Below are 27,195 nucleotides of genomic sequence, written 5' to 3' on the forward strand. Positions count from 1 at the left end.
CAATGTGATTCTAAGTCTAGCTGGAAGGACCTTGTAGAGCAGAGGAAAGTCTTCCTCCCCCAGCAATTCACAGTTGTTTAGAAGACGGATGATAGGGGCACCTCGGTGGCTGAAGTGGTTAAGATCCAACTCTTGATCTCAGCTCAGGCCCTGACCTCAGGGACACGAGTTCAAGCCCTACATTGGACTCCACACTGGGCCTACTTAGAAAAAATGAATATTAAAAATATAACAATATTCACTGAGCACTGACGATGTGCCGAGCATTGTGCAAAAATGGTTTCGTAGGAAATCGTCACAATCATTATCCTGACTTCAGCAATGAGAAAACTAGGGCTTACAGAAGTTACATAAATTTCCCCCAGTAAACTTACCCAAGAAATAGCAGACTCTGCATCTGAAACCGGGTTACCTCCAGAGAATAGTGTTCTTACCCCTTCATGGAGGGAAAGAGAACACAAAAATCATTTAAGACACTACTGAGTAATTACAGGATTTGTCTCTTCTTTCTCTTTGCAAAAGAAAGTGGGGATTCTTAGGAACTCTGGTTTTTTCTTGCCCTTAGGATTAATGGATAGAGCAATGTTTTCAAGAGCCTGGACGTTAACAAGATGAAGCTGGGTAGTTCCAAGAATTAGAAAAAGTAACAGTTGGGCATTCTGAGAGAGAACTTACGTGAAAGTGGAATAGGATGCATGAATCTCGCTGACACAGGAGGGTGAGTAAAGCAATAGAAGTTTATTAAGCAAGGATACAGGAAAAGCTCTTGGGAGTGAGGGGATCCCGCTGAGGGCTTTAGGGTTGGGCTTTTATTGGAAGCCAACCAGGGAACCTAAATCTTTTAACATCTCTATTGACATCACCATTGAGTAAGGACTAGCACTAACACCTTCAATGGCTTACGTCCTTTTTAGAGTCCGGTAATTCTTTGTTGGTCACAAGTGGTTGTTGTGTCCCCACCTCTGGCACCTGGGACAGGATGGTCCAGCTTGTTTATCTCTGGTTTCATCTCCACATTTGGGGGATTTCTGTGAGCCTGACCCCGTGGCCCCCTACCTAGTCCTGTCTGTCCCTTCCTCAGAGGGCCTCCTAAGCTGCCTGCTGCATCAGTGGAGAATCATGGGACTGAAGGAGCAAAGATGAAGATGCATACACCAGATCCAGGGACCAGGATCACTGCTAGGTTTTCTGGCCTCTTATAAACCTGCATGTCCTGCAGGTCACAGTGGGTAGGAAAAGAAGCCCCAGTGATGACTAGTGTAGGACTTCCTGTGCCCCCTGAGACATAGGAGGCAAATCTTTTGTTGCTTTTAATCTAGTATGGAAAAATCAAGTCAAATGATGTTTCCAGCAGTGGTAGGTTGTGCCTCACATTTGCACCTCCAACAGAAACAAGGCAAGGAAAAGAGAGAGGAAGGGACGGTTACGCAGGCCGAGTGGGCAGCTACCCAATTTCCAGCACAGGCTTTGGGCCTGCTTCAGGCCTCATAAGCTCTCACCACCAAGTCGCCCCTTCAGGTGAATAGTTTCATCTCCAGAAGCCTTAGAGATTCGAAAAACACTTCTTGAGAAAGCCAACTTGTAACAGAGGCAGAAAGCACCAGCCGTGAAGGATGCTGAAGAAGGCATGAACTAAGAATAACAATAAAATATTATATAAAAATATATATTACATATATACAGTATATGAAAAATCCCCCCATTAGAGAGAAGCCCCGACAGCTGTGATTAATTAAGAGACTCTATGATGCTGTGTCTCAAAGTTCCATGATTTAGTGTTTTGCATGATTAAAAAGACAGGTGGTCACCACAGGAAAGGGTGTCAGGTTTATCTGGGTTATACCCTCGTAGGAGATTTCCTAATACCTTCCTTTGCCTGACAAATGTGCCTAATTTTATGTTGTCCTAGAACTACAGTTAAAAGCACGATGTCCTCAGAAAGGCAGATATTCAGCCTTCAGGCTCCTCCACTGTGTTTTAATTGTGAATGAAGTCCCATGTCTCTAGGAGCCCAACACCATGGAGTATTGATCCAGTTGACTCCACATACAATATCTGTGCCATGAATACAAGCTATCGGTTTCCCAGAAATCACAGTTATTTTCCGGAGATTGTAGGAATTAGGATCCATGACCCCCTAAGAAACAAATTACTCCCTTCCTGAACTAAGTCTCTAGCACGGTATGAGTCATGTGTAAAGATCCTCGTCAAAGAGCCTCATAAAGGGAGGCCCCCGGAGCCCTGTGAGGCTGACACAGTTTGCGGTACAACCACTTACACATCATTCGTTTCTCGCTTTTTTCTGTGTTAGTAAAAGATGACTAGTTTGTATTTATTAGCTTCTAATTCTTACTAAAGTACAGCTTCTACTTCATTGGGATGCTTTATTTCCTTTAAGTTCATTTCTTTTTACTCACTTAGTATTACTCCAGGCTGGGGCACCTAGGTGGTGCCTCTCAGGTCATGACCTCAGGATCCTGGGATCGAGCCCCACATGGAGCTCTCTGCTCGGAGGGGAACCTACTTCTCCCTCTCCCTCTAACCCTCCCCCTACTCATGCTCTCTCTCTCTCTCTCTTTCTCTCCCTTTCTCTTAAATAAACAAAACCTTTAAAAAAATACATTATTCCATGCCGATAATTTGCATGGATATTTTGCATTATCCATGGATAATTATCCATTAATTATTAATTACTGGATAATAATTAATTATCCATTACCCATGGATAATTTGCATTATTCCATGCTGATAATTTGCCATCATCAAAATTGTGTCCCGTCGACTCCATAAAGTGCTAAGGCACAGCTAGTTATAAGATCAGAGTCCAAGAGGATTAACATCTGGGACTAACAAAATAAAATCAAAATTTTTTTAATATAGACTACTGTAGGTAAACACAGGAAAAAAATTAATGCGTGTTATATTACATAAAATAGATGTTTTATGGGATTGAAAGTTTTAAACTCATGGGGATCCCTGGGTGACTCAGTGGTTGAGCACCTGCCTTCAGCCCAGGGCGTGGTCCTGGAGTCCCAGGATCGAGTCCCATATCAGGCTCCCTGCATGGAGCCTGCTTCTCCCTCTGCCTGTGTCTCTGCCTCTCTCTGTGTCTCTCATGAATAAATAAATAAAATATTTTTTAAAAAAAAGTTTTAAACTCATGAATCTTTTCACTGAGAAAAGATATTTGAATGAATCAACAAGCCAACCAACCTCACACCAGCGTGATGCAGCCACCAAAAATATTAATGTAGTCCTAAGCTATACTCAGTGGATTTGAGATGGCCTTGTCTCTACCCTCGTATGATCAGTTTCAGTAAGTCCAAGACCCATAGGATGGTGAGACTTGAATCCATGTCTTACAAAAGACTCTGAATCTCTTGTCCGTAGACTCTGTAAGAGCTTGACAGGGATACTATAGAGAAAGTTCAGGCATCCAGGAAATGGTTGGGTACTAGTTGCTTAGTGGATAAGAACCCAAGCTCTGAAGTCCAACTTTGTATCATTTACCATCTTGTGACTTTGAGCGAAATCCTCGGTATCTGTGAACTTGTACCAGTTTGCTCCTGCTGCTTACCCAACCACCCCAAACAGAGTGTAATGCAACACTAAGCATGTATTGCTCACTCGTGAGTCTGCAGCTTAGCTGGCACCAAGCAGATCTGGGCTGAGCTATGCAGGATTTGGCTTCAAACTGTTGGTTGGATCCAGGTCTGTTCTTCTTTCTCTCACTGTCCTAGGACCAGCCAGCCTCCTGCAGCATGCCCTTTTCTTGGTGATGGAAGGGGTGCAAGAGGGAAAAGTCAACTATTGCATGGGCCACATCTATCCCATCCCATTGTCCAGAGGGAGTCCTGTGGCCAGCACTAAAGTCAAGGGCTGCGGAAGTGGACTCCTATCCCCGTGTGGCCACAGCAGAAGTGTATTGATGTGTAACACACATTGGAAAAAAAATGTCATCTATCACAAAGCCTCAGTTTTCTCATAGACAAAATAAGCTTATTGCATCTACCAGGTGTGGCAGGCAGACTAACGGCTGGCCAGAAATGCCCATGCTCCAATCCCCACAACCTGGGACTATGGTACCTCATACAGTAAAGTGTGTGCTGACAGCTGTCGAAAGATGCTCATGAGTGAGTCCTGGATCTGCATCAAAGGTCACGTGCAGGTGAGCACAGCTGCCCTGCCCGCATGGGCTGCTTCTGGGGCACTCATGAGCAGGGCTAAGCCCACAGTGTGTCCATGCTGACCCTGCTCTAGTCCATAAAGCCCACCCCCCAATCTCTAGACCTGCCAATTCCCCCTGAGCTCACACCCCATCCAACTCTTCCTTCCCCCTTCCTAAATTGGCCCTCATTCAGCCTCCAGCAGATTGGCACTCTTTCTCCCTGTTTGATTTCCACTGACTTGTTAGAACACAATTCCCCTCCTCCTTCTCTTCTGACCAAAACGATCTCTTGCAAATCATAACCTGGCTTTCACTACTCTATCCATTTTGTGGACTAGTCAAGCTTTTGGACTTTTCATATAATAAATAATAATAAAATAATAAATAAATAAATAAATAAATAAATAAATAAATAAATAAATAAATAATAAATATGCAAATAAAATAATAAAAATAAATAATAATAAGATCTTTAATTCCATACAATTAGTTACATAAAAGCTGCAAAAAAGGGGCAACTTACTTCTTCCCTGGCCTGACTATAGGAGGAGTTAATCAAGAAGACACGACCGTCAGCTGACAGGCAATCAGAGGCTCGTCACGCCATCCCCCGTCCTGGGAATGTGTGCTCTCCCTCCCTGCCATTCTACAGTGGGAGCCATTTCAAGGATGTAGCCTGAGAGAGTGAAGTGTTATTGAGGTCATCCGGATAGCATTTGTGACGGAAGCCAGCTAAGGCCTCTATACAAATATTTAAAATTCTGGCGAGTATGGAGCTCCACTCATCTTGTGGCTGCTCAAGACAAGCTTCATATAGAGGTTCCCTTGCCAATCCCTGAGTGGCTCAGCGGGTTTAGTGCCTGCCTTAGCCCGGGGCATGATCCTGGAGTCCCAGGATCGAGTCCCATATCAGGTTCCCTGCATGGAGCCTGCGTCTCCCTCTGCCTGTGTCTCTGTCTCTGTCTGTGTCTCTCTCTCTCTCTGTATATCTCATGAATAAATAAATAAAATCTTTAAAAAAAAAAAAAAGAAGAAGTTCCCTTGCCTATTAAACCTGCCACCTGCCAATCAGGAGTGGCCTGCCTCGTTCCCTGGTCAATTCTTGGCCTGCAGGTGTGGGAGCTGGTTTCAGATTTCACCCAGGAAGGTCCAGGGGTTTCGAACTAATGCTAATTTTGTTGTTTGGGAATCAATATAATAAGGAATACTTCTTCCATTTGTTCTATTAGCTATGAGGGAGAGTTATGTGAACACAATGCGCATCTATCTCTTTCTTCCTAAAAAGATGTTCTGAGACATAAATAATTTGTCAGAAGTTAGGTGAGATGACAAATTATTGCAAAAATAAAATTGAGCAAAAGAGATCCTAAATATTACTTGAATAGACTTGGGTACATGAACCAAAGTCCCTAGACAAAAATTTCTGTATGACATTTTAATCTGTCCATAATCTCTAAATCCTAAAATTCCTTCCAGACAATAGTGATTAAGGATTGATATATTTATATAGTGTGTCAACTTATAGACTATTGAATGTTTATATTTCTTTTTTTAAAAAAATTCTTTATTAATGAGAGACACACACACAGAGAGAGAGAGGCACAGAGATACAGGCAGAGGGAGAAGCAGGCTCCATGCAGAGAGCCTGACGTGGGACTCGATCCTGGGTCTCCAGGATCAGGCCTTGGGCCAAAGGTGGCGCTAAACCGCCGAGCCACCCGGGCTGCCCTATATTGCTTTTATATAAAATTCAAAGTACTGAGTTTGAGAGAACAAATTCAGAAACTCCACAAGCATGAGCAGGGCCACCCAAACGATGTTTATCTAGTCCTGCTATTACACTGCTTTCAAAATGTTTGGAAACATCAGATGCTAATTTCCTAATTACGTGGTCACCATTAGCTGCCAGTAAGACTTCATTAAGTGTTTTCAAGTCATCTTATAGAATCTGTGGGCTTGCTCAGCATGTTGTCCTAAAGTCAGAATTCAGGTAAATTAATGGATTGACCTTCAAGCTTCCACCAATTAAAATGCCGCAGTGATCCTATGTGCTGATGATACAAGTGCTCTGATGAATAGGGGAGAATGAGAATTATTGCAAGGAGATTCATTGGACTAATGAGGGAAAAGTTGTAGCAAGATCCATGGAACTTGGATAAGTGCTCATGGTTGAAGTCAGTGTTACTGACTTCTGGAGCCTCACAGGATCAAGGAAAGAGTCATTAATTATACAGATTAGCCTTTAGTTCTTGGGCCTTGAGATGGCCCTCAGTTAGAAAGCAAGCAAGAGAGGTTGAAGAAAGGAATACAATAAAATGATGATCTAATAAGAGAAAGACTAAATGGAGGAAAATATAAGCATCAGAGAAATGAAGAATGGGAAGCAGAGGCTATTTAGGCCAATTGGAAAACAGAGAAGGAGAATCCTCTGGAAAAAGAAAAGGAAGTCAAGTTTTGTATCTGAATTCTTGCAGAAATTCATTTATACAACCATTCACAACAGACCACTGACTAGTTCATGAAGGCAGGCGTTGGGTTTCACTTGTCACGCTATCCAGCTCAGGGTCTGCTCCATAATCAATATGCAATAAATGGTGATTGAAAGAATGATCGAATGAATATAGAAGATAACCTGCAACAGAAAGAATTCAAGGGAGCAAGCCCCTAACACTTCACCATGTAAAAGCTATCCTTAGCTGTAGAGACCAAAATAGAGCCCCTGGGGTCAAGCAGGAGCCTGTGTCAAGCAGGGACCCATGCCACGCAAGGACGCTGGCAGGTAAGGGCCCCGCAGGTCGGAGCCAGCTCGGGGCCAGCATCAGCCGACGGCCCAGAACTGGCGACGAGCAGAACCAGAGGGGTCCGCAGGGGCCCCAAACCGATGCAATCCCTTTTAGAAAGGGAAGGATCTGGGCGACAAACTGTCAGGCTCTTGAGACCTGACCCCTCTGTGCCTGACCACTTAAAAAACACAACTGCTGCTGAAGGCTCTGCTCCATCCATCTCTGGACAGAGTCAAGATCCTTCACTGCTTGACCAGAAGCAGCAGTAGGTGCCGAGAGCTGACCCGGACCAGACCGAGGCCTTATCCCGACTGCACACCCACGGACTGACGTGGCCTTTGATTGGTTAACTCCCTGCACCCTCCTGTCATCTTGTTTGTCGTGTGGCTTGTCCTCTGTCCTGTTGCGAGTGCCGTGTAAGAGGCCGAGCTTAATGACATGGTGAAATGCCACTGAGTTTGGAATCCCGAATCTGCTCTATAATTGAGACTTGACTTTGCTTAATGACTGAACAGAGCTGACCCTGTGGAAAGACACAGATGGCGCCGTGGGCCTTCACTGGGGCTCAGGACACTATTGTATATGGGATATCTCCAAACCCAGAAGACATGGAAAAGAAGAAAATAACCATCGTGTAAGAGAACGTCACCATGAACTCAAAGAAAGAATATTTCTTGAGATCCTAACAGTATCAGTGCCAAGTGTTGTGGCCAAGAGTAGCAAAGTGTCGGTATGCGGAATCCAGAATCACCATAACGCGCTTCTCCAAGCCCACGTACGCCTTGTCTGCTAACCTAAGTCCATTGGTTTGAAGCAGAACTAACCCTTTTTTCTTGAGGTTTCAGTGGCCTTGAGGAATAAAGGAGCAGACTCTCCTGGGACCTAAGGTGGCCCGACACCATTAAAAACAGTTGCCACTGATGCTAGCAGGCCTGTTCAGGATCGCGTTGATAAATGATTAATGCCTGAGCGTCAGCTTCTCCTGCACGCAGCCATCATTTCCCAAGCTTTAAAACCCCCTGCCTTTGCCTGAACAGAGAAGATGGTCTTTGGGACATTAGTCCACCATCTTCCCAAGTTGAGGCTTCCTGAATAAAGCAACCTGTCACTTGTCTGTCCAGTATTCATTTTCAAGAGGTGAGTGGCCAAAACCAGAGTGTAGAACTGGTTCTCTGTCCAGTAATAACAAGAACTTCTGGTCCATCCATTTGCAATTATTTAATTATACATAGAAAATATATCAGCTCATTTCTTTCTTGCTTCTTTTCCTGCTTCTGGGATAACAAATCACCTAATTTCTTTTTTTTTTTTTAAGATTTTATTTATTCATGAGAGACACAGAGACAGAGGCAGAGACACAGGCAGAGGGAGGAGCAGACTCCCTGTGAGGAGCCTGATGCAGGGCTCGATCCCAGGACCCCGGGATCATGACCTGAGCTGAAGGCATCACGACCTGAGCCGAAGGCAGACGCTCAACCACTGAGCCACCCAGATGTCCCACAAATCACCTAATTTCGTAATGCAGTTTCTTGTATCATTTGGAATTGTACCCAAAATCCTAGTTTCTTGCTACTTCCAGAAAGGAAGTAGCCTTCCAAAAAGGCAATATTTTCATTATAAAATGCTTATTTTGATAGAATTAGAATAAGAATTACATAAATTACATAAGAATTTTTTCTGAATCAATGGTATATTGAATCCGTAGCAATGTTTCATACACAAAGAAGATGCTCAAATTATTATTAATAATGTACTACCTCATAAAGTTGCTATGAGAAATAAATGTCAATGCACATAATTAATAAGAACAGTGTACTCTGTATTTAATCAATATTTAATATTGCTGCTGTTTTCCAGTGTGATCCAAACAAACCACTAGGACCAAGGAGTAATAAAGAGCATCACATTGTTTTCACTGGAATATTATTCTATCACCAGGATAATTCTAGAGAGAGTGAACCAGAGATGAATAATAATAAGCACCACCGTGAATTCCCATTAATCATCCAACTTAACGTTAGTGAACAACGCTGAGCAGGGGGTCTTCCTTGAGCTAACCCATCACCACCTTCCAGTGTCAACCCTCGCAATCTCAAAACAATTTAGTCAAATGATGTTATAGAGATGATAAGCTTTGCTAATTTTTAAAAATACAATTTAAAACTGAGGAGAAGCTATTTAACTCTGCAGAAAAACCTTCCCCAGGTAAAGATTTGAACATTCAATAAGCAATAGATTTTATTTTTTTATTTTTTTAGCAATAGATTTTAAAAGCTGTTAACCAAATACTGAAGTTTCAAAAGACTAAATCACAGTTATGATATGATTAATCCTCAAATTTGTAATTATAACGTTTCAAAAAGTAAGGTTGAGTCTTCCTGTATATAACATTGTACTTTTAAAAATTAAAAAAGCCTAAATAGTGAAAGGCAGAGTTGTCATTTTACTAGGCTTTGGGCCAGACACTTGATTTCTCTGACAGTTATGTACAAACAGACATTATTAACAGTCATTTTCCTGCTTATTTCACAAAAATCCTTGGTACAATCAAGTAAAATAATGTATGTGAAAACCCTTTGCAAAATGCAAACTGTACTGCAAATACCCGATTATTTTTATTTTACTATCTTGAGATGTTAAAATGCTCATAAATCTAAGCACATTAATCACAGATATGCATGTAAATACAAAGATGAGAGTTACATGTTTGAGTTTTTAGAAGAGAGCCAGCAAATTATAGTATGTAGTGGAACATATTTTCCTGTTTTGCACCTATTTTTCTCTAATATGATAGTTTTAAATTTGTAAAAAGAGGGAATTAAAATTTACGGAAATTACAGAAAAAGATTCTAACCGAATATACAACAGATTATATAAATTTGAAGATAGGGTCAAGACAAGATTACTGATACTTAATTACTACTTGAAACTTAATCCCAGAAGAAAAAATTAGAAAAAACAAATGATCTTAATTATCTGCATCATTGACCCACCCCAAGAAACTGTGGAAATACGTTGCTACTAAGGTCAAGACGTATCTCAAATCTAATTATGCATTGGGTGGATGAGAGCTATGAGCTATATAGCGGTTTTGTAATTTGTCTTCCATGAAGTAACTCATTTTAAAAAACAAATAAAATCTATTTTTTTCTAAATTTTCCAGTTACGAGGTATAAAGTCATTTATCTAGATAGGATGATCCTTACAGCAGAACATCTTAAAGAGAACTAAAACAGAACACCTACCTCGGAATGTACTGATAATTTCAGGAATCATTTCTAAGCCAAATGATAAACTGGGATACCAGTGGGAAACAAGCCTGTCACAATATCTTTATTTATCTTTGCCTCAGGAAAGACCCTTCTGGTGATCTCATAGGATCAGAAGAACATATAGAGATCGATACATACTTTCTTTGTTTTCCTCTTAAATATTGAAGACATAAAGGACATTAAGGAATATTTTTATTGACTCTAGTGAACTGGATGAATTTCCCTTTTACACCCTAGGTCAGTGCTTCTCAAACTTTAGTGGAGGCATGAGCAGCTTGAACAGTAGCTAATAAATGCATATTTCAGGTCGTAAGTAGATTCGAGGTTTTCAGATTTCCAAACCAGCCTCTCTTGAGCATTATACTCCTGTCATTTCTAGAAGAAATGGAAAAGCCCACCACCTGTATCTGCAGAGCCATAATCTAGACCAGTTGGAGGCCTTGAGTGATTCACAGATGAAACAGTGAACCGTGAACCACCCTCTACAAGCAAGGCCCACCTGAGAGTCCAAGTGACTTTTCTCTCTTTCCCTCCTGGTCCATCACTACCCTCAGAAACCTTAATTAATATCGCACATCCTCAATTACCCAGATTTCTATAAAATAAGAAATTAAATAGGAATTTGTACTAATGTGCCTCTTACAGACAATTTCCTAAATGAGTACTGCTAAGAAGTATAAATGTTTGAGGCAAATAATTTCAATGGTTACTCTGAACAGTTGAAATTTTTGCAAGGTACTTGCCAATATTCTATGCGACAGGAATAACAGAATGGGAAACTCACTGGGGGAGGTCAAGTAATATACAGGTTCTTTGGAAGCTTTTATTTATATTTAGGGTTTCCTCTAGAGTTTCAAGTTGAGTGCTTTAAGACTCTATAGTTTAAAACAGGAAGAAAGACCTGTTTCTTTGATTATAGTTCTTCATTTCCATAAGACTGCACTGAAACCTTAATCAATATCTAAGATACCACCCCTCACTTTTTCCTCCCTGAGAGAAATTGCTACATGCCACTTACATCCATCAGTTTGCTGCTTACTTTCCAAGGCATATGGAAAATATGGAGATCCAGAGAAGAGTCACACCTGGTCCCACAACCATGGATGGGAGTAAGTGAATGGTAAGCTCTGCTTTTGGTCCCTGGGGCTTCTCTGCTACTGTATGTTGGGAAACCAGCTCAGTCAGCCTTAGGCACATGCCTAAGACATTTGTCACTCCTTACGACATGCTTATCCTTTAGCCAGCAGCTAGCATCCACATAAGCTCTCTATACAATGCTGTGTAGGCTGTATTGCACAACTCCAAGTGGTATTGTCTACAATGATGTGAATGGAGCCCCTGAAAATAGTGTAACTGGCAGCCCTCAACTGAGGTAGGACCTCCTTTAACTTATGTTTTGTCCTGGAGACATCAGAGAACATTCCATGCAGATGATGGCAATGAAACGAATGATGATGGCCAAAATTTGTGAATAACTACAATATGTGATGACTTTGCCCACACTATGAAGAAAGAAGGACCAGCTAGGAAAAAAAATTATTAAATGTTACACTTTGAGGGATCTCTGCTAGTAACCACTACTGTTCTCTTAAAGCAAAGGGTAAATGGAGTGGGGGTAAATTATTAGGAAATAACAGTTTTATTGGATTTTTTTTTTCTCAAGAAAAAGGGTGATGGAACCATGCATAGAAACATATACAAATAAACTATCGTAATTTAGTACTAACATTTGATTTTGGAATTTCTTTTATTTTCTATGGGTGACTTTCTAGCTCTACAAAGACAAAGCCATAGGGAGGAAGAGTTTTTCTCCTGAAGGATTTGAATATTTAAGGTATTTACTCATAAATAATAGTTTTGTGGGGAGATTTGAACAAATTTAAATCACAGTACTAAAACTGATGCAGTAGTTTTGTAAATAACCCTCCAGATCATAAAGCAACTCAAATCACAATTCAACTAAAAGCTAAATTAATCACAATAATTGCAACATTTTTTTAAGCTTCGTTATTATAGAATCTTGTTCTACACTTTGGTAATAACAATTTCCACATTAGGTGAAACACAGAGGCTACTAAGATGATCTCAACCTAATAGTCACGTCTGTAGAAATCTATACAAGATTTTTTCCAATCTAGTCATATATAGTCATCAGTGTCTAATGTTTGATTCCCCACCCCCACCCTCAATCAGTGAAATCTTTCATGGGTAAAGTCTATATATGAAAAGAATCTTTGATCTTAATTGTTTTTACCCTTAGATTTCTTTGTTTAAAATCCTGGTGATGTGATCTTTCCAAACACTTCCTTCAAAATGAAAAATAATCAAAAGCCTTTGGTTAAAATCCTTTCTCCCTACCACTACCGCATCCTTATATAATGCAGAAACACTGAATAATTCATCAAGGAGATTTTATTTAAATATTGAGAATAATATAAAATGGTATTACAATGAAAAATATTGGTTTGCTACCTTAATGATTATGAATTCTATTCCTGAAAAAAATGAGGCCTGTTTTCAACAGAAAATCATTTTACCAATGCTTCCAGGCAATTTTGAAAATTTGTCTAAACATTAGATCATTGCCAAAGGCCCCAGGACCTGAATGATACATTCCTCCATTACTGTGCAAAATCTATCACATTTTAAAAGCTAATGTTTTCACTATAAAATCTGGATCTAAGTCTATATATTGATAGAGGAATAACTTTTTCAAGAGTTATTCTTATGGGCACTCTAGAGTTCTTATAGGCAAATGAATAAGGAAACGCACCTCAAATCAAACCTGCAACCTCCAAAGCAGTGGGGGAAAGTCAAAGCTCATCTTTACAGCTTCATGCCTTTCCAGCCGAATCCAATGCCGCTGAATGCAGCACTCAATCTTCTCTGGCTTAAAATCTATACAAGTGACGATAAATGCTAATCTGGGAACTCGAGGGTTATAAACCAGAGATGAACTTCTAAATTGTGCTCTGATGCTTTGAACACTAAAGTCCATCTTTTTTTCTGGGCCGGGAAACAAATGCATTGTTTTAGTCAGAAAAGACCATTTAAATGTTAGAAATTTGCCTTTGAGAATCCATTTAATTTGCTAAGCATAATGACCCTATTTTTAATCGATGCCCGTTGAGGCAATACCTTAGATGGAGGAGTGACTCATGAAGTATGTAGGAGTCAAGGAACAAGAGAGGCTTGCTTTCAACTGGAGGGCAGAGAGGTATCGAGAGGGTGAGTTAGGAACAAAGGCCGGGATGAACAAAGTGCATTGACTTACCTGCAGGACTTTGGCCAAATTGTTAAATAGAGCTTGGCCGGCACTCACTTTGTACTTGACACCTCTGACTGTGCCATTTTTGCTTAAAATGTTGACTCTTCGTGTCCCAAAACCCTTCTCGCTGGCAGCCCTTGCTAACACCAGCAAGTTGTCCTGGTCGTTCTCATACTCATCACCCTCCGATCCTATGTGGCCATTCTGCTGTCCGTCAGGCTCGCTCAGTCCATCTATCCCACAGATGCTGGCACATTCAGAATCCAGAGAGCCGGATGGCTGCCCATCTTCATACACCTCTTTCAGAACCCGCCCGCTGTGAGAGGACGCAATCCGAAACCGGACTTTCCGTGGCCTGTCACTTTGTGGCTTTATGTCCCTTTTTAGCATGATCACGTCCATCCACATAAACAGTTCACATAATTCTGGATCCCTTGTTATCACAACAGTCCACTTGCCACAAGGCAATATCACAGCTTCATTCTCATGACAGCTGCACCCACACGAAGCTAACATCGAAAGGAAAGAAGAATCCTGAGAACCTACAGTGCATCTCTGCTATTAATAATGGATGTGTGCGTTTGTGCTATGGTTACCTTTAAACTAAAGCCTGCAAATGATCCCAGCCTTTAAATATTAAATAGCCATGGTGGACTCTACCAGGACGAGTGCAAGAAAATGGCATGCAGTGAAACAGAAAAATAAGTAGGAGGCAAGGAGATGAAAGACATGAGCTTTGAAGCCAATGATGAGTGTTGAAAAGGATCTTAGCAGAAAAGTATTTCTACAGTTCACTGTCCAGAGTGGGGACCAGAGATAAAATGTGGAATCTAATGTGTAGGATGGGACGAGTCATAGTCCTCCCACATGGCTTGTATCTTCTATTTCCCACTACCAGCAGGTGATCTTTAAAAAGGGCAGCGAACACACTACATGCTAACATCAAGCTTCTAATAAATATTAGCTCTTTAATCATCTCTCAGACCTCATCAGCATTGTATAAGTTGCATTCTCAATCTACATCTTCATGTGCAAGTGGTTTTGCTAAAGCATAACTTGTTGACAAACGATGAAAAGAGAGAACATTTGCCTCGTCTCTTTCCCACTTCCGCCAGCAGACAACATTCTCTTGGCCAGAGGGAAAGGTTTTGGAACGAGACGTATGGAACAAGGAGGGAAGAGTGGAAAATCCTCCAAGCCAGCCAGATCAGGCAAAGCCGTCCAGATGATCTGTATTAATAAATATTACATCCAAGTCAGCCACGCATAGAGAAGGGACCTCCTCACACTGTGCTCAGTGGATCTGCTGCCACTTTGACGAGTGTCTGAACGATCTCTTAAGATGCAAGGGCCATATTAAAACATCCACGATGGTGAGTGCCCCAACCTGTCTACACCTCCAGAGGGAAGATATGCAGCTGGCCCTCATCCTGCACTTCAAGTTTTCTTAATGTTTACAGCTCTCTGATATCAGCTTAATTTGCATTTGTTTTAGAAAATTCAGACAATAATAGCACAACAGTGAAAGTAAGTCACACACAAAAAGAAAACCTCACGTGAGATGTTAATTTTATGAAATATCTTTCAGTGCATGCAAAGATGAGATGCTCTGATGGCCACAAAACTACATTGCCCTGCCTCTTGCAATTTAAGGGGAGAAGGAACAAGTGCCTAGCTTTTGCTGATGGGATGTGAGCAAAAATAATGCATCATTTGTGGACCAAGGCAGTTAAGAGAGAGAGCCCCCCCCCATCTATGCCCCTCACTGCCTCCCCCATATGCTAGCTGGATGACCCCAGCAAAGTTGAAGCCATACACTGAGCTTGTCAGGGTCACAAATTCACAACCATCACCCCCCTTGCACTGGGCTAGCTATGTTATATGCAAAAAATAAGGCTTTATTGTGTTAAGCGATGGAAGTTGAAATTTAAGGGTTATTTGTTAGAGCATCTATCAGTACTGACTGTGCTCTCATATATAAAATCAGACTATTTAACATCTTGCTTTTTTCATTCACCATCACATAGTGAATCATTTCCTATATCTTCATTTCTGAAAAACATGGACTTAATGTGTGTATTAAAAGTCTTTCCAATAGTTGTACCATATTTTATTTCGCTTTCTGGATTGCTAGATGTTTAAATTATTTAGTGAAAATTTAAATTAAAATATTTAGTGAAATAATGCTGCACTGAGTGTGTGTTCTTGTTCAAAAATCAGTGTACATATGTCTCAGTAGTTCTGTAGTGTCAATTCCTTTGGGTAAAATTGATGAGGTAAGAATTCTTTCAGTATAAAGCTTTTGACATAAATTGCCAACTGCAGATAAGAAAAGTTGTATAATTTATGCTTCTACTAGTATGTGAGTTCCTATTTTACTGCACTCTCACCAGTGCCAGCAGTGCATATTACCAATTTTCAATAATGTTTGTCAAGGTGAAAAGCAGTATCTCAGTGATGTTACAATTTCCCAACTTTGAACACTGCTGAGGACTTTCATTATGAATTTTTTTCATATAGAACTCTCACTGAAGAAAAAGATGGAGAAAAATGGAAATATCTGCCTCAGAATTGAACTCAGAATCAGAGAGTAGAGAATTGTATATAATACCAAGAAAGAAGCAGGGAGAGATGAAGTGAGGAAGGAAGAGAAAGAAAGAGCTAACACTCTATTAACTATCTCTAAGTGACAGTATAAAGGGGTTCTAACTTGGCAAAGTAGAAGCGTATGTAGTCAAAGTACATGATAATACCTTATCATGATAAGATACATGAGTGAGGAAATACTTATTGGGGAAGAAGAGAAAAAATAATTCAGTTTTATAGCCGAATGTCCAGATCTTTAAGGTATACTGTAGTGAGTGGGAAGGGCATGAATATTAGCGCTAGTCAAGAAAAAAAATCAAAATTCTGTGCTTATCCCAATTATTTTTTGCCCTGAAATCCCCAAGTAATCTGTCCCAGCTCCATTTTTCTAGGTGTTTGGGTTGAACAGAATGCTATAGCATGAGCAGAATTTTGAAGTCAATAAGCTTAGGTTCAAATTCGAGCATACCTCAGTGAGAATGCTCCTTTCGCCATCCAAATCTTCAATTTCCCCATCAGTAGAATGGAGGTAACAATACCTACCTTAGTGAATTGTGCTTGCAAAGTATCCAGAACACATGGCTCAATGTGTTTGTGATGGTGTGTATATGCGCTGTGTGTCCTCTGGGTGGAAACAACTAATTTTAGCCTGAACAAGGCGAGACAATGGCTCTACAAGATTACAGCCAATAAATATACTTGAAAGATAGGAAAATATTCAATAGGATGATTAAGAAGTTTGTCATATTTTAAATGTAGGTGTTAAAAATATAGTGCGTGTATGTGCCTATACACATGCATATGTATGCATACCTAATATTTATATACTATTTTAAAATAATGAAACTAGTTAAGAGTCGTCTCTCTTTCAAGGATGAACTGAAAGTCCAGGATACTGGAAACCAGCCTGCCACAAGCATAAGGAGTTATCTACCGGTGTGAGAACACATTTTGGTAATTGTGATTCACATACTTGCCTCAAGCTAATATAAGAATTAACCTGCTATTTCAGTGGATAAACTTTACAATTATTTGCTCTTTCAGGCAATGAGTATTCCAGAACAATCTACCGAATGCCACCAAGGATAAGACCAGCTAGACTCTAAATACAAAGATATGTAAAACTATGCCCATGCCTTCCATTGATAACGTTGCTTAAACAACATATACATATACATATACAATATACAATCCTATTTCCTTGAAATAACCAAATTAACAGTCATCCTCAATAGAAGACATCAACACAACACTATTCGCACCACTTTCCACTCTCATTCTGTTTACGGTTTGTTCCCAGCTGCTTGCTATTAATATAGCAACTTCTAACTACTCCATTTGCTACCTTTTCCAATATCAGTTCATTACTCCCTACATTTTACTCACGTTGCTAGGTTAGCAGCCTCCCTTCAGAAAGAAGCTCCTTCTCTTCCTTCAAATGTACTCTTCCAATCATTTATTCATTTAACAATATTTATCGAGCACCCCAAAAATACCAGAGAGTTGCTGGATCTATACGGTGCACACAACAGGCATATTTCCTGCCTTTAGAAGTAGATGTCACACAATAAACATATAAAGGTATTATGGAAAATATAACAAGCATTTCTAAGAAAAAGAAGTGCTTATAACAAGAAATCATAAAAGAAAGGAAGCCTACTTCAAGCTTAATAGTCTCAGTCAGCCTCTCTGAAAAGGAGACATTAAACTAGAGTCTACCAAAGTTAGAAGAGATTGATCATATAAAGGTTTGAGGTGGGCAGGAGCAGTTGGGGACAGTTCTTCAGCTGTGGTGACATGTGTAAAGGCCCTGAGGCCCAAAAATGAGCAGGTTTGGTCAAAGAACTAAATAAAGGCAGAGTGGCTAAAGACAACTATGACTCCTATTCTCTAAAGCTCTTCTTAAAAGGACAAGACTAACAAGTCCTTTCCTTCTTAACCTCATTCCTTAATTTATGCAACCCCCTCGAAACATGAAACCAAAACCTGTAAACCACATTACCAATACAGAAATATTTCAAATATGCATAAGTTCAACACCAATAGACATCTGTTTGTTTAAAATAGTAAGTCATAAACTCTGGAAGCTAAAGAGAGGGTAAAATGTTCCATTATCCAAACTAGAATTACTTTGGAAAATACTACTAATGATCAATTCAAAGAAAAAAAAAATCCCCTGTTCAATTCCCAGTAGAAATGATAACCCAGCAGTTAGACGCAGGCCTGGGTATTTCTTGTTGGCATCAGTTTTTAATCAGAATATCTAATTATTTCCTTATTTGTAGAGAAAGCAGAACATCAAATTTTAATTATTCTCTACTCATCCTGTCTCCAGATACTGCCCACATTCTCTTCTGTGTGTGATCACCATTGCATGGTGAGGATTTTAACCATATTCTTGACTCTTGGAGCATAATTCTTTAAAAATCCTTTGAATCAGAGTAAATATATACAACATGTCTCCATTTGCTGCTATTTTATAACTATCACATTCACTATTTTGTTTTTTTGGTATTGAAAACAGTAAAAATTGGTCGCTGAAAATGAAGCAGCAACTCTGCCGGTCATTAACAAAATAATTGTCTTTTCTCCAGCAACGCTTGTCAACAGAAAAGCAATAAGCCATGACTCACTCCCCAAGTGCTGTTCTCAGAACTTCTGTTTTAATGGAGAGAACCTATTGATTTTTATTTTCTAACCACGCTGGTGACTGAAGGGAAAAGAGATCCACTAACCATCAGTGAAATAGGGAAAATATGCTGTCCTTGAAACTTTTCAGCATATAGAATATTGAAACCTTCTTAGCCAGCATGACTTTTTTTAAAAAGATTTTATTTATTTATTCATGAGAGACCCAGAGAGAGAGGCAGAGACACAGGCAGAGGGAGAAGCAGGCTCCATGCAGGGACTCGATCCTGGGTCCTGGGTTCACGTCCTGAGCCCAAGGCAGATGCTCAACCACTGAGCCACCCAGAAGCCCCACCAACATGACTTTACAAGTCAAAATTCACAGTTCAATTATTAATTTGAAGTGCAGAGAACTTCTAATCAGAAAATAAACTAAGTGTAGTAAAGACACTATTCATTGAAAACAAGACTATTTTCTTATTATATAACAAGAAAGATGGAGGATTTCTTAGTTATAGATTAGTTATGAATGGGAGCTTTGGGTCCACACAACGCTGGGTTTGAATCTTCAATCAGTCATCCTCTGAGTGACCTTGAGGTTCAGTTTCCTTATTTTTCAAATAGTAGTTCCTACTGCATAGAGTGTTTGGAAAGATTAAATACATTAAAGATGTATATGAAGTGCTTATGATGCTGCTCAAAAAACAAGAGCCATAAATTCTTATCAGTTACCTAAACTAGCTAAAGACACAGTACATTCTGTTTGGAGGACAGTGAGAAGAATGGAACCGGATGAGTGGAATTAACTGACGGGGAGTCCGGGCCATCCCATTCTGTTTCTGGTCTGATTCTAGGGCGTTAAGGCTCACGCAGTCTGTCACCACTAAGGTCCTGGAGAAGGGCTCCAGTTTCCAAAGTCTTGTTCGCTCTTCACATTTCTGGACTGAGACTTTACCATATAGTAAGGGCTTCACCGAGGACAGGAGGCCTTGGAGCCGCCTTACATGCTGTCACTATGGATCCGGAGAAGGCACGGCTATCTCCAAACCCGGGCCTTTCAGCTGTGGAAAGGCCAACATGCCCCCCTGAATTTCCATTGGATAATTATATAAACTCTCTAAAATGAGCACAACCACAGGTGAAGGAATATCAATAGAGTCCCCAGAGGAATATAAAAAATAGTGAAAGGGAATAAAGGGGAAAGGAGAAAAAATGAGTGGGAAATATCAGAAAGGGAGACAGAACATGTGAGACACCCAACTCTGGGAAACAAAGTAGGGATGCTGGAAGGGGATGTGGGCGGGGGCTGGGGGTGACTGAGTGAAGGGCACTGAGGGGGGCACTTGGTGGGATGAGCACTGGGTGTTATTCTATATGTTGGCAAATTGAACACCAATAAAAATAAATTTATAAAAAAAAAAAAAAGAGTCCCCAGAGAAACAGCTTCCCACAATGGACTTTTATAGTTCGGTTTTCATCTTTGACTCACCTCAATACCTTGTAGAGTGTTTTGCAAATAAACAGTGCTTCAGAGAAATGTTTGCTGAATTGCAATTAGCTAGGTTAGATTTCAGTGTCAGAAACACTGACCTCACATTTTAGGAGAGAGGTAAGTGTATGAGGTTGAAAATAATGGTTATTTACTTTTCAGGTAAAATATCCAAGCCGTATCATGCTCTTGGTGTCATTAAGGGCCCCATCCATCCCACGTTACAAATTTTCGGATGCTAGAGAGTAAATAGTGTGTCTGCCTAGAGAATCCAAGTCCCAGAAAAAATCGAAGAGCAATAAATCAAGTTTATCCATGTAGGTGTTGAAAACGTGACTTGGTTGCCTTCAGCTTATAAAGGCCAAGCGATTCAAACATCTAGTCCACTTCACACCAAATAGCTTTATATAAGCTTCACTCTCAAGTGTGAAACAAGGACTTTCCTCTTGAACAGGGAGTCTTTTGTGTATCGTGTGACTAAGATTCTTCAAAATGGGTGAAAAAAAATCACTTTTATATAATTCTTCAATCAGACTGTCAATATGGAGAACACCTATAAGTATGTCTTCTGGTAGGAAGATTTGTAAACTAACTGCATTGTATTATTACCTCAAGATACTGGTGCGTGGAGTCAACATTCTTAGTTTCTAATAAGTAGATAATGAATGAATTAAATTATGCATACCTTTATCCTCCACGTGGGAAGTTTAATTCCCACAATTCTGTTTGGAACCATCCAAAGGAAACCCAACTGCTTTGGGACGGAGGAAAAGTTGGACAGAATGAACGAACACGACACTCAAGGATGAATCAAGTAACGAGATGAATCAAACATGAAAAATACTGAATCAGATCCAGAGATCCTCAAGGGGTCCCACTGAGTATCATAAAGATGAGAGCTCACCCTTGAGATTTTGCCAGAATCCGATAGAAACAAGAGAACAGGCGAATAGACTCAGTCTTAGAAACATCAGCCTGGAAAAAACTAAAAGCAGGTTCCCAAATCAGCAGTGGGTTGCAACGGAGCGTCAGTGCTGAATGTGGTAGCGTAGGAATGTAATCCCTCCGGTGGCAACTTATTTTTCCATGAGAAGAATATGTTTGCAGAAAGTAGAAGGGATTCTTACGAATTTTCAAATCTATTGAAGTAAAACAGCCATGCTCTCAGAGACTGTCCTGCTGGTAAATTTTTCTTAGTCATTATTTTTTAAATTGATGAAAAAAATAAAATGTCAAGAGAAAATGCAAAGCTGACTGGAAAACATATATTAAAGAAATCCTTGGGCAGCCCGGGTGGCTCAGCGGTTTACCACCTGCTTTCAGCCCAGGGCGTGATCCTGGAGACCCGAGATCGAGTCCCGCGTCGGGCTCCCTGCACGGAGCCTGCTTCTCCCTCTGCCTCTCTATCTCTGTGTGTGCCTCTCGTGAATAAATAAATAAAATCTTTAAAAAAAAAAAAAAAGAAATCCTTATCCTGAGACACAACTTCCTGTCTTATTCTTGCAGCTAAATTTTTTTAAATCACTGATAATTTGACATATATTATCTTTGACCAATCGGTGCCATAAATTTATCACAAATTATATTGCATGATCGTGTTGCTTTTTTTTTTTCTTCCAAAAGCATGATGCCAAAATGGAGCCCTGGGACAGCCTAATTCTATTATCCTACCATCGTTGCCAGGGTAACAGGGGACTGTTGATTCTACTGTCGGAGATGAGGGTTAACTGGCAGGAAGAAAAACAGGAAGCCAAGACAGGAAAGAAAAAAAAAAGACTATGTTCATTCAGAGATCTAGAGATGTTCTTGTTTTCCTCTGTGTGTGTGTGTGTGTGTGTGTGTGTGTGTGTGTGTGTGTGTTTTTAAGATTTTATTTATTTATTCATGAGAGACACAGAGAGGCAGAGACACAGGCAGAAGCAGGCTCCTTGCAGGGAGCCCGGGACTCCAGGACTGGGCCAAAGGCAGACGCTCCACCGCTGAGCAGCCAGGGCTTCCCTGTTTTCCTTGTGAGATTGTAGTTTTAAGTTTACAGATAGACTAGAAAGTTGTTTTTGTTTTGTTTTGTTTTGTTTTGTTTGTTGTTGTTTTCTTTTTTTTTCTTTTTCTTTTTTTTTTTTTAAGAGCACACAAATGGTCCCCAAATGAGGCCAGGAAATTTCCCCTCGAGAGAAGGCATGATGCGATGTGGATGACGATTCTGTGGCTGGAAAGGCGCAGCACCCCAAAGAGCACAGTTTGGTCAAATCTCTCAAAGTAGCAGTTACACATTGAAAAGGGGACCTTTGCAGTTAGGTCTTTTTGCATCGCCTTTTGCAAATGAGTTGATGCAGTTTCCAAAGCTTTTGCATGTACAAACTTGGAACTCTAAAATAACCTGAGTTGGCTTTGATCTGCTCTGTTTGCAAATAGAATCTTTTTCCAGTATGAATACATAAGTCATATTAGAAACTAAATAAAAATTCATTAATCATTTATATTGGCTGCCTATTATTAGCTCCAGAAGCTGAGCGTCTCTTAGAAGTCCACGGACCCTCAGGGTAAACCTTGATGCTTTGAGACCCAGGAAATAGAGCAGGATGAGGAGTTGAGGAAACCATGGTTGGTCCCCACTTCTATATGAAAACTGCTCCATCTCTGACCCCCTGGACGTTAACCATTGCTGGGAGTATTAGGAGATAACACCCCTGGCGTGGACGCTGGAGCTTCACAGGGGGAGTGGGCAGCAGGTGACTTCTGGAGGCCTACCCAGGCAGCCTCAGGGCCACTGATAAGCATGGGTCAAAGGGGAAAAGCACACCACGTGGGGCTGTGCAGTTTTCCATGTGAGATTTGCTGAGGCTCCTTTTCTGAAATAATTCTGGAGGCTTCACAACAAGGGACTCTGAGGTCCAGCCATCCACCTGTTGGAGGCTCTGAGCCACCGTGATTTAGGAATCCTCTATTTTCTCGAGCTGTGGAAGCTTGCATCATCTGCTCACCAGGGCATATTTGTGAAAGGCTCAACCCAGGATGCAGTTCAGGTAGTTCAAGAGGGATCTGGGCACCTTTGCACTATTAAGGATTTACTGGGGGGCTTCCTCAGTTCTAAGATGTGCATTTTCCCACATGTTAGCATCTCTGAAATTGGTGGCCATCTGATTCACATCGGTCCGTAACGGCCCTGACATAACTGCCTGCACATTAAAACTTACAGACTGGGGGATCCCTGGGTGGCGCAGCGGTTTGGCGCCTGCATTTGGCCTGGGGCGCAATCCTGGAGTCCCGGGATCGAATCCCACATCGGGCTCCCCGTGCATGGAGCCTGCTTCTCCCTCTGCCTGTATCTCTGCCTCTCTCTCTCTCTGTGACTATCATAAATAAATAAATAAATAAATAAATAAATAAATAAATAAATAAATAAAAATTTTTTAAAAAAGTGTTAAAACTTACAGACTGGTTCCACTGACTCGGAAGAAAATCCAAGACTACAGCAAAGCACATTTTTAATAAACACTGCATCCCTGATACTTTTGATTGCAGGAAGGACCGATTGCCTTGTGTGAAAAATCACACGCATCAGTGACTCTGAGCAGAAACGTGATAACAAGACTCAACATCTGAGTGTTTAGGAATATCCTGATTAGTTTATTTTCCACCTGCCTTTGTATGTATCCTCAAGAGAGATACACAAGAACAAGCTCTATATACATACACCTGAAAGAGCTTTTTCCATATGTTTAAAATTTTCCAGCCATAACAAAATATTGTGTCATGGTTAAATTAGCAGGGCTTTGTTTTTCTTTCTCAGGGCTTCCTAAAATAAGGATGCATCTTCCAGCTGATAGTATCTTAGATTCGGTGAAACATGGGCATACGCTACAATTTTCATATACATGCAACTTTTATTTAATGCTGTGTAACCTCCAGAGGGACAGGCAAGAAACAATTTCATTACCAGGAGGGACACATTCTTACCAGCGGTCTGGAACTCACTGGGATCCAGAGGGTGGGCTATTAATTTATCTGCTATCTGCATGGGGTCAGCTTTCTATCCAATAAGGTCAGCCTCGGAGAAGCATCCGTTTCTTCCTCCTCTCTCCTATCTTCCCACTACCCTCCTCCTTTTCTGCCTCTGTGCTCTCTTCCCTAGACTCTAGCTCCATTTGGTTGTCACTGTGTGGACAAAGTCACTGCACCTGGCTCCTCTCACCCCTTCACGGGGACAAGCTCGGGTCTTGCAGATATTTCAGAATGGAGCATCTTTGAAACCCCCAAGATATTCTCTTGCCCATACTGACCACATCTCACAGCACAAATGCAATGTGCATTGGAGGCGGTGGGGTCGGGGAGGTCCCCAGCCACAGGAGGAGGATGCAACGAGCACCTGGGTAAAATAGAGAACACTGCCTGTTACCTTCTCTAGTCTCATAACATTCCTGACAATGGAGGATTCTGAAACTCACTTTACAGGTGGCAAAATTGGGACTAAATGGTGAGTCGTCCACTAACCCTAACATAGACATGTAGAACGAGGAGCTGGGGCAACACGCGAACTGTGATGTGCACTGGGGCGCGTGGGGGGGGGAGACAGTCTTTTATTTCACTTAAAATAGCAATTAGCAGAGTATGGGTTAGTAACAACCTCTCATACGTTTACCGATGTTTGTGTACGACAAGGCCTTCCTTACAGGGGATCTAATTTTATTTATTTATTTATTTATTTATTTATTTATTTATTTATTTATTATGAATTTATTTTTTATTGGTGTTCAATTTGCCAACAAATAGAATAACACCCAGTGCTCATCCCATTAAGTTCCCCCCCCTCAGTGCGCATCACCCAGTCACCCTAAGCCCCTGTCCACCTCCCCTTCCACCACCCCTAGTTCGTTTCCCAGAGTTAGGAGTCTTTCATGTTCTGTCTCCCTTTCTGATATTTCCCACTCATTTTTTTCTCCTTTCCCCTTTATTCCCTTTCACTATTTTTTTTATATTACCCTCTAATTTGATTTAAAACAAAACGTGATTATTATTTCAATTGATATTAACCCAATTCTTAGAGATACTAAAAGAAGGCTACAAAAATGCATACAATATTGCAACACACAACAAATTTGAAATAATCCAGTACAAGAAGATATAGGAAAAATAAAGATAGGAGGTAAATATTGATATATCCAATTTTCAGACTGAAGGAAATGAGGCACAATGAGATAAAATCATTCCTAATTCATTGCTTCTACTTTTTAGTACGTTTCTTGTACCTGGCATTGCCCCAGGCCCTGCCTGCCTGTACAAATATGAACAGGGCTAATCTCCACTGACACAGAAAGTGACCTGTTCTACTTCTTCCTCTCCAAGGGGATATCCCATTTAAATACCAACACAGGGTGATTCGAACATAAATATTTTGTCCTCCAAAAGCTCCCAAGGTATCTGCAATCATTGGTGCTTAAGTGGTAGTACTCAAAAAATGAAGTGTTCTTCACACAAAACAATTCTCTTTGTTCCAAGTAAATACACAAGAAAAAAGGGAGACATGTCCTAGTATATAGTCTGCTTCAAGCTCCTTTCTTAAGGGATATATTTGTCCTTCATGACTAATGACTGGAGTTATGCTGCCCTGACTAGCACAGTGCATAGTGAACAACATCTTATCATCAAAAAAGAATACTTTCGCGGGAGGTTATTTCATCTCTTCCAGTTTTTCTCATCACCCCTTACATAAAAGTCTAATGAAATCTCAAATAAATGTAGGAAAGAGTCATAATCAGCACTCTCATCTTTCGTTTTCTCACACTAGGGTTTCTGGCATTCCTTTATGTTGATCATGATGTTCGCCATATGCATAAAAAAATCTTCAGTATAAGAGGCTGAAGAGTCTTTCAAAGAATAATTCTTCATCAAAGTCAATGGATCTACTTAACTTTCATATGCTCAAATTCATCCTTCTTAATATCAACTCTCTTGCTCAACATGTCAATATTGAATTCTCCAAAACCAATGTATAGCAAATCATTGTTGCTCTCAGAGTATCAGTCTAGCATTCAATACAAACTTGAGGATTTGTGTCAGAGATGGTGTGAGTAGTGAAGAAATCATCAGTAGCTACATCAAACACATGAAAATATTGAATCCCTGGAGAATTTATTAGAATTGTTGGCTTAATTTTACTCAATTTCATTTAAAAACTTTCAAGGAAGTTTAATATATAAAAAAAAATAAACATATGCCTGAAGGAGAAATTTTTTTTAAAATACCATATATGCTAAGATAATTCTGGTCAATGATTCCTCCTCTATATGAGGCATAACTGATAGTTGTTTTTTACTTCATTGACTACATGCATGTCCAACAACATGATTGTCAGGGCATATCATGTATAGAATTGCTCCAGAAGTTAGGTTTCCATTTCTTTTCAGTTTATCATTTCATTTAAGTTTGTCATTGAATTATTTCTCTTGATATAGTCCAAGTTTCATTAATTTCCTCCAACCAAAGAGTAATATAGGAATACTCCATGACTAGTAAGAATGCTAAACAAACGATGATAGTTCAATAATTAAGGTCTAGCCTTGAATACAACACTAGAATATTAGTTGAAAACATAAGAAAGTGGGGCAGCTCGGCTGGCCCAGCGGTTTACCACCAACTTTGGTCCAGGGCATGATCCTGGAGACCAGGGATCAAGTCCCATGTCGGGCTCCCTGCATGGAGCCTGCTTCTCCCTCTGCTTGTGTCTCTGCCTCTTTCTCTCTCTGCGTCTCTCATGAATAAATAAATAAAATCTAAAAAGAAAAAAAAGAAAGAAAACATAAGAAAGTCATGGTAAAACAGAAAATAAATTATATAAAAAGAAAATTTCTATTTCTTAAAAAATGTGGACAGAAAACTCATTAAATACATCAATGTTGGAGGATATGGAAAATGGAAAGCCTCCTAAAATTACTGATGGATGTATACACTTCCTACAAACATTCTGGATCCCGTGACCCAGGAAATGCACTCACAGCTATATA

The 27,195-nt window shown here is 40.3% G+C and overlaps 1 protein-coding gene across 1 annotated transcript in view; it reads right to left on the reverse strand.

The window, feature by feature from the left end:
- The window catches only part of GRXCR1 (glutaredoxin and cysteine rich domain containing 1), a 114,638-nt gene extending 100,739 nt beyond the window's left edge, over positions 1-13,899 (reverse strand). Inside the window, exon 1 of the mRNA XM_025986038.2 lies at positions 13,498-13,899. Coding sequence (XP_025841823.1) covers positions 13,498-13,899 — 402 coding nt within the window. The remainder of the gene's footprint in view (positions 1-13,497) is intronic.
- Between the last annotated feature and the right edge of the window lie 13,296 nt (positions 13,900-27,195).

The sequence above is a fragment of the Vulpes vulpes genome, chromosome 2 (genome assembly GCF_048418805.1).
Source record: "Vulpes vulpes isolate BD-2025 chromosome 2, VulVul3, whole genome shotgun sequence".
Taxonomy (NCBI): domain Eukaryota; kingdom Metazoa; phylum Chordata; class Mammalia; order Carnivora; family Canidae; genus Vulpes; species Vulpes vulpes.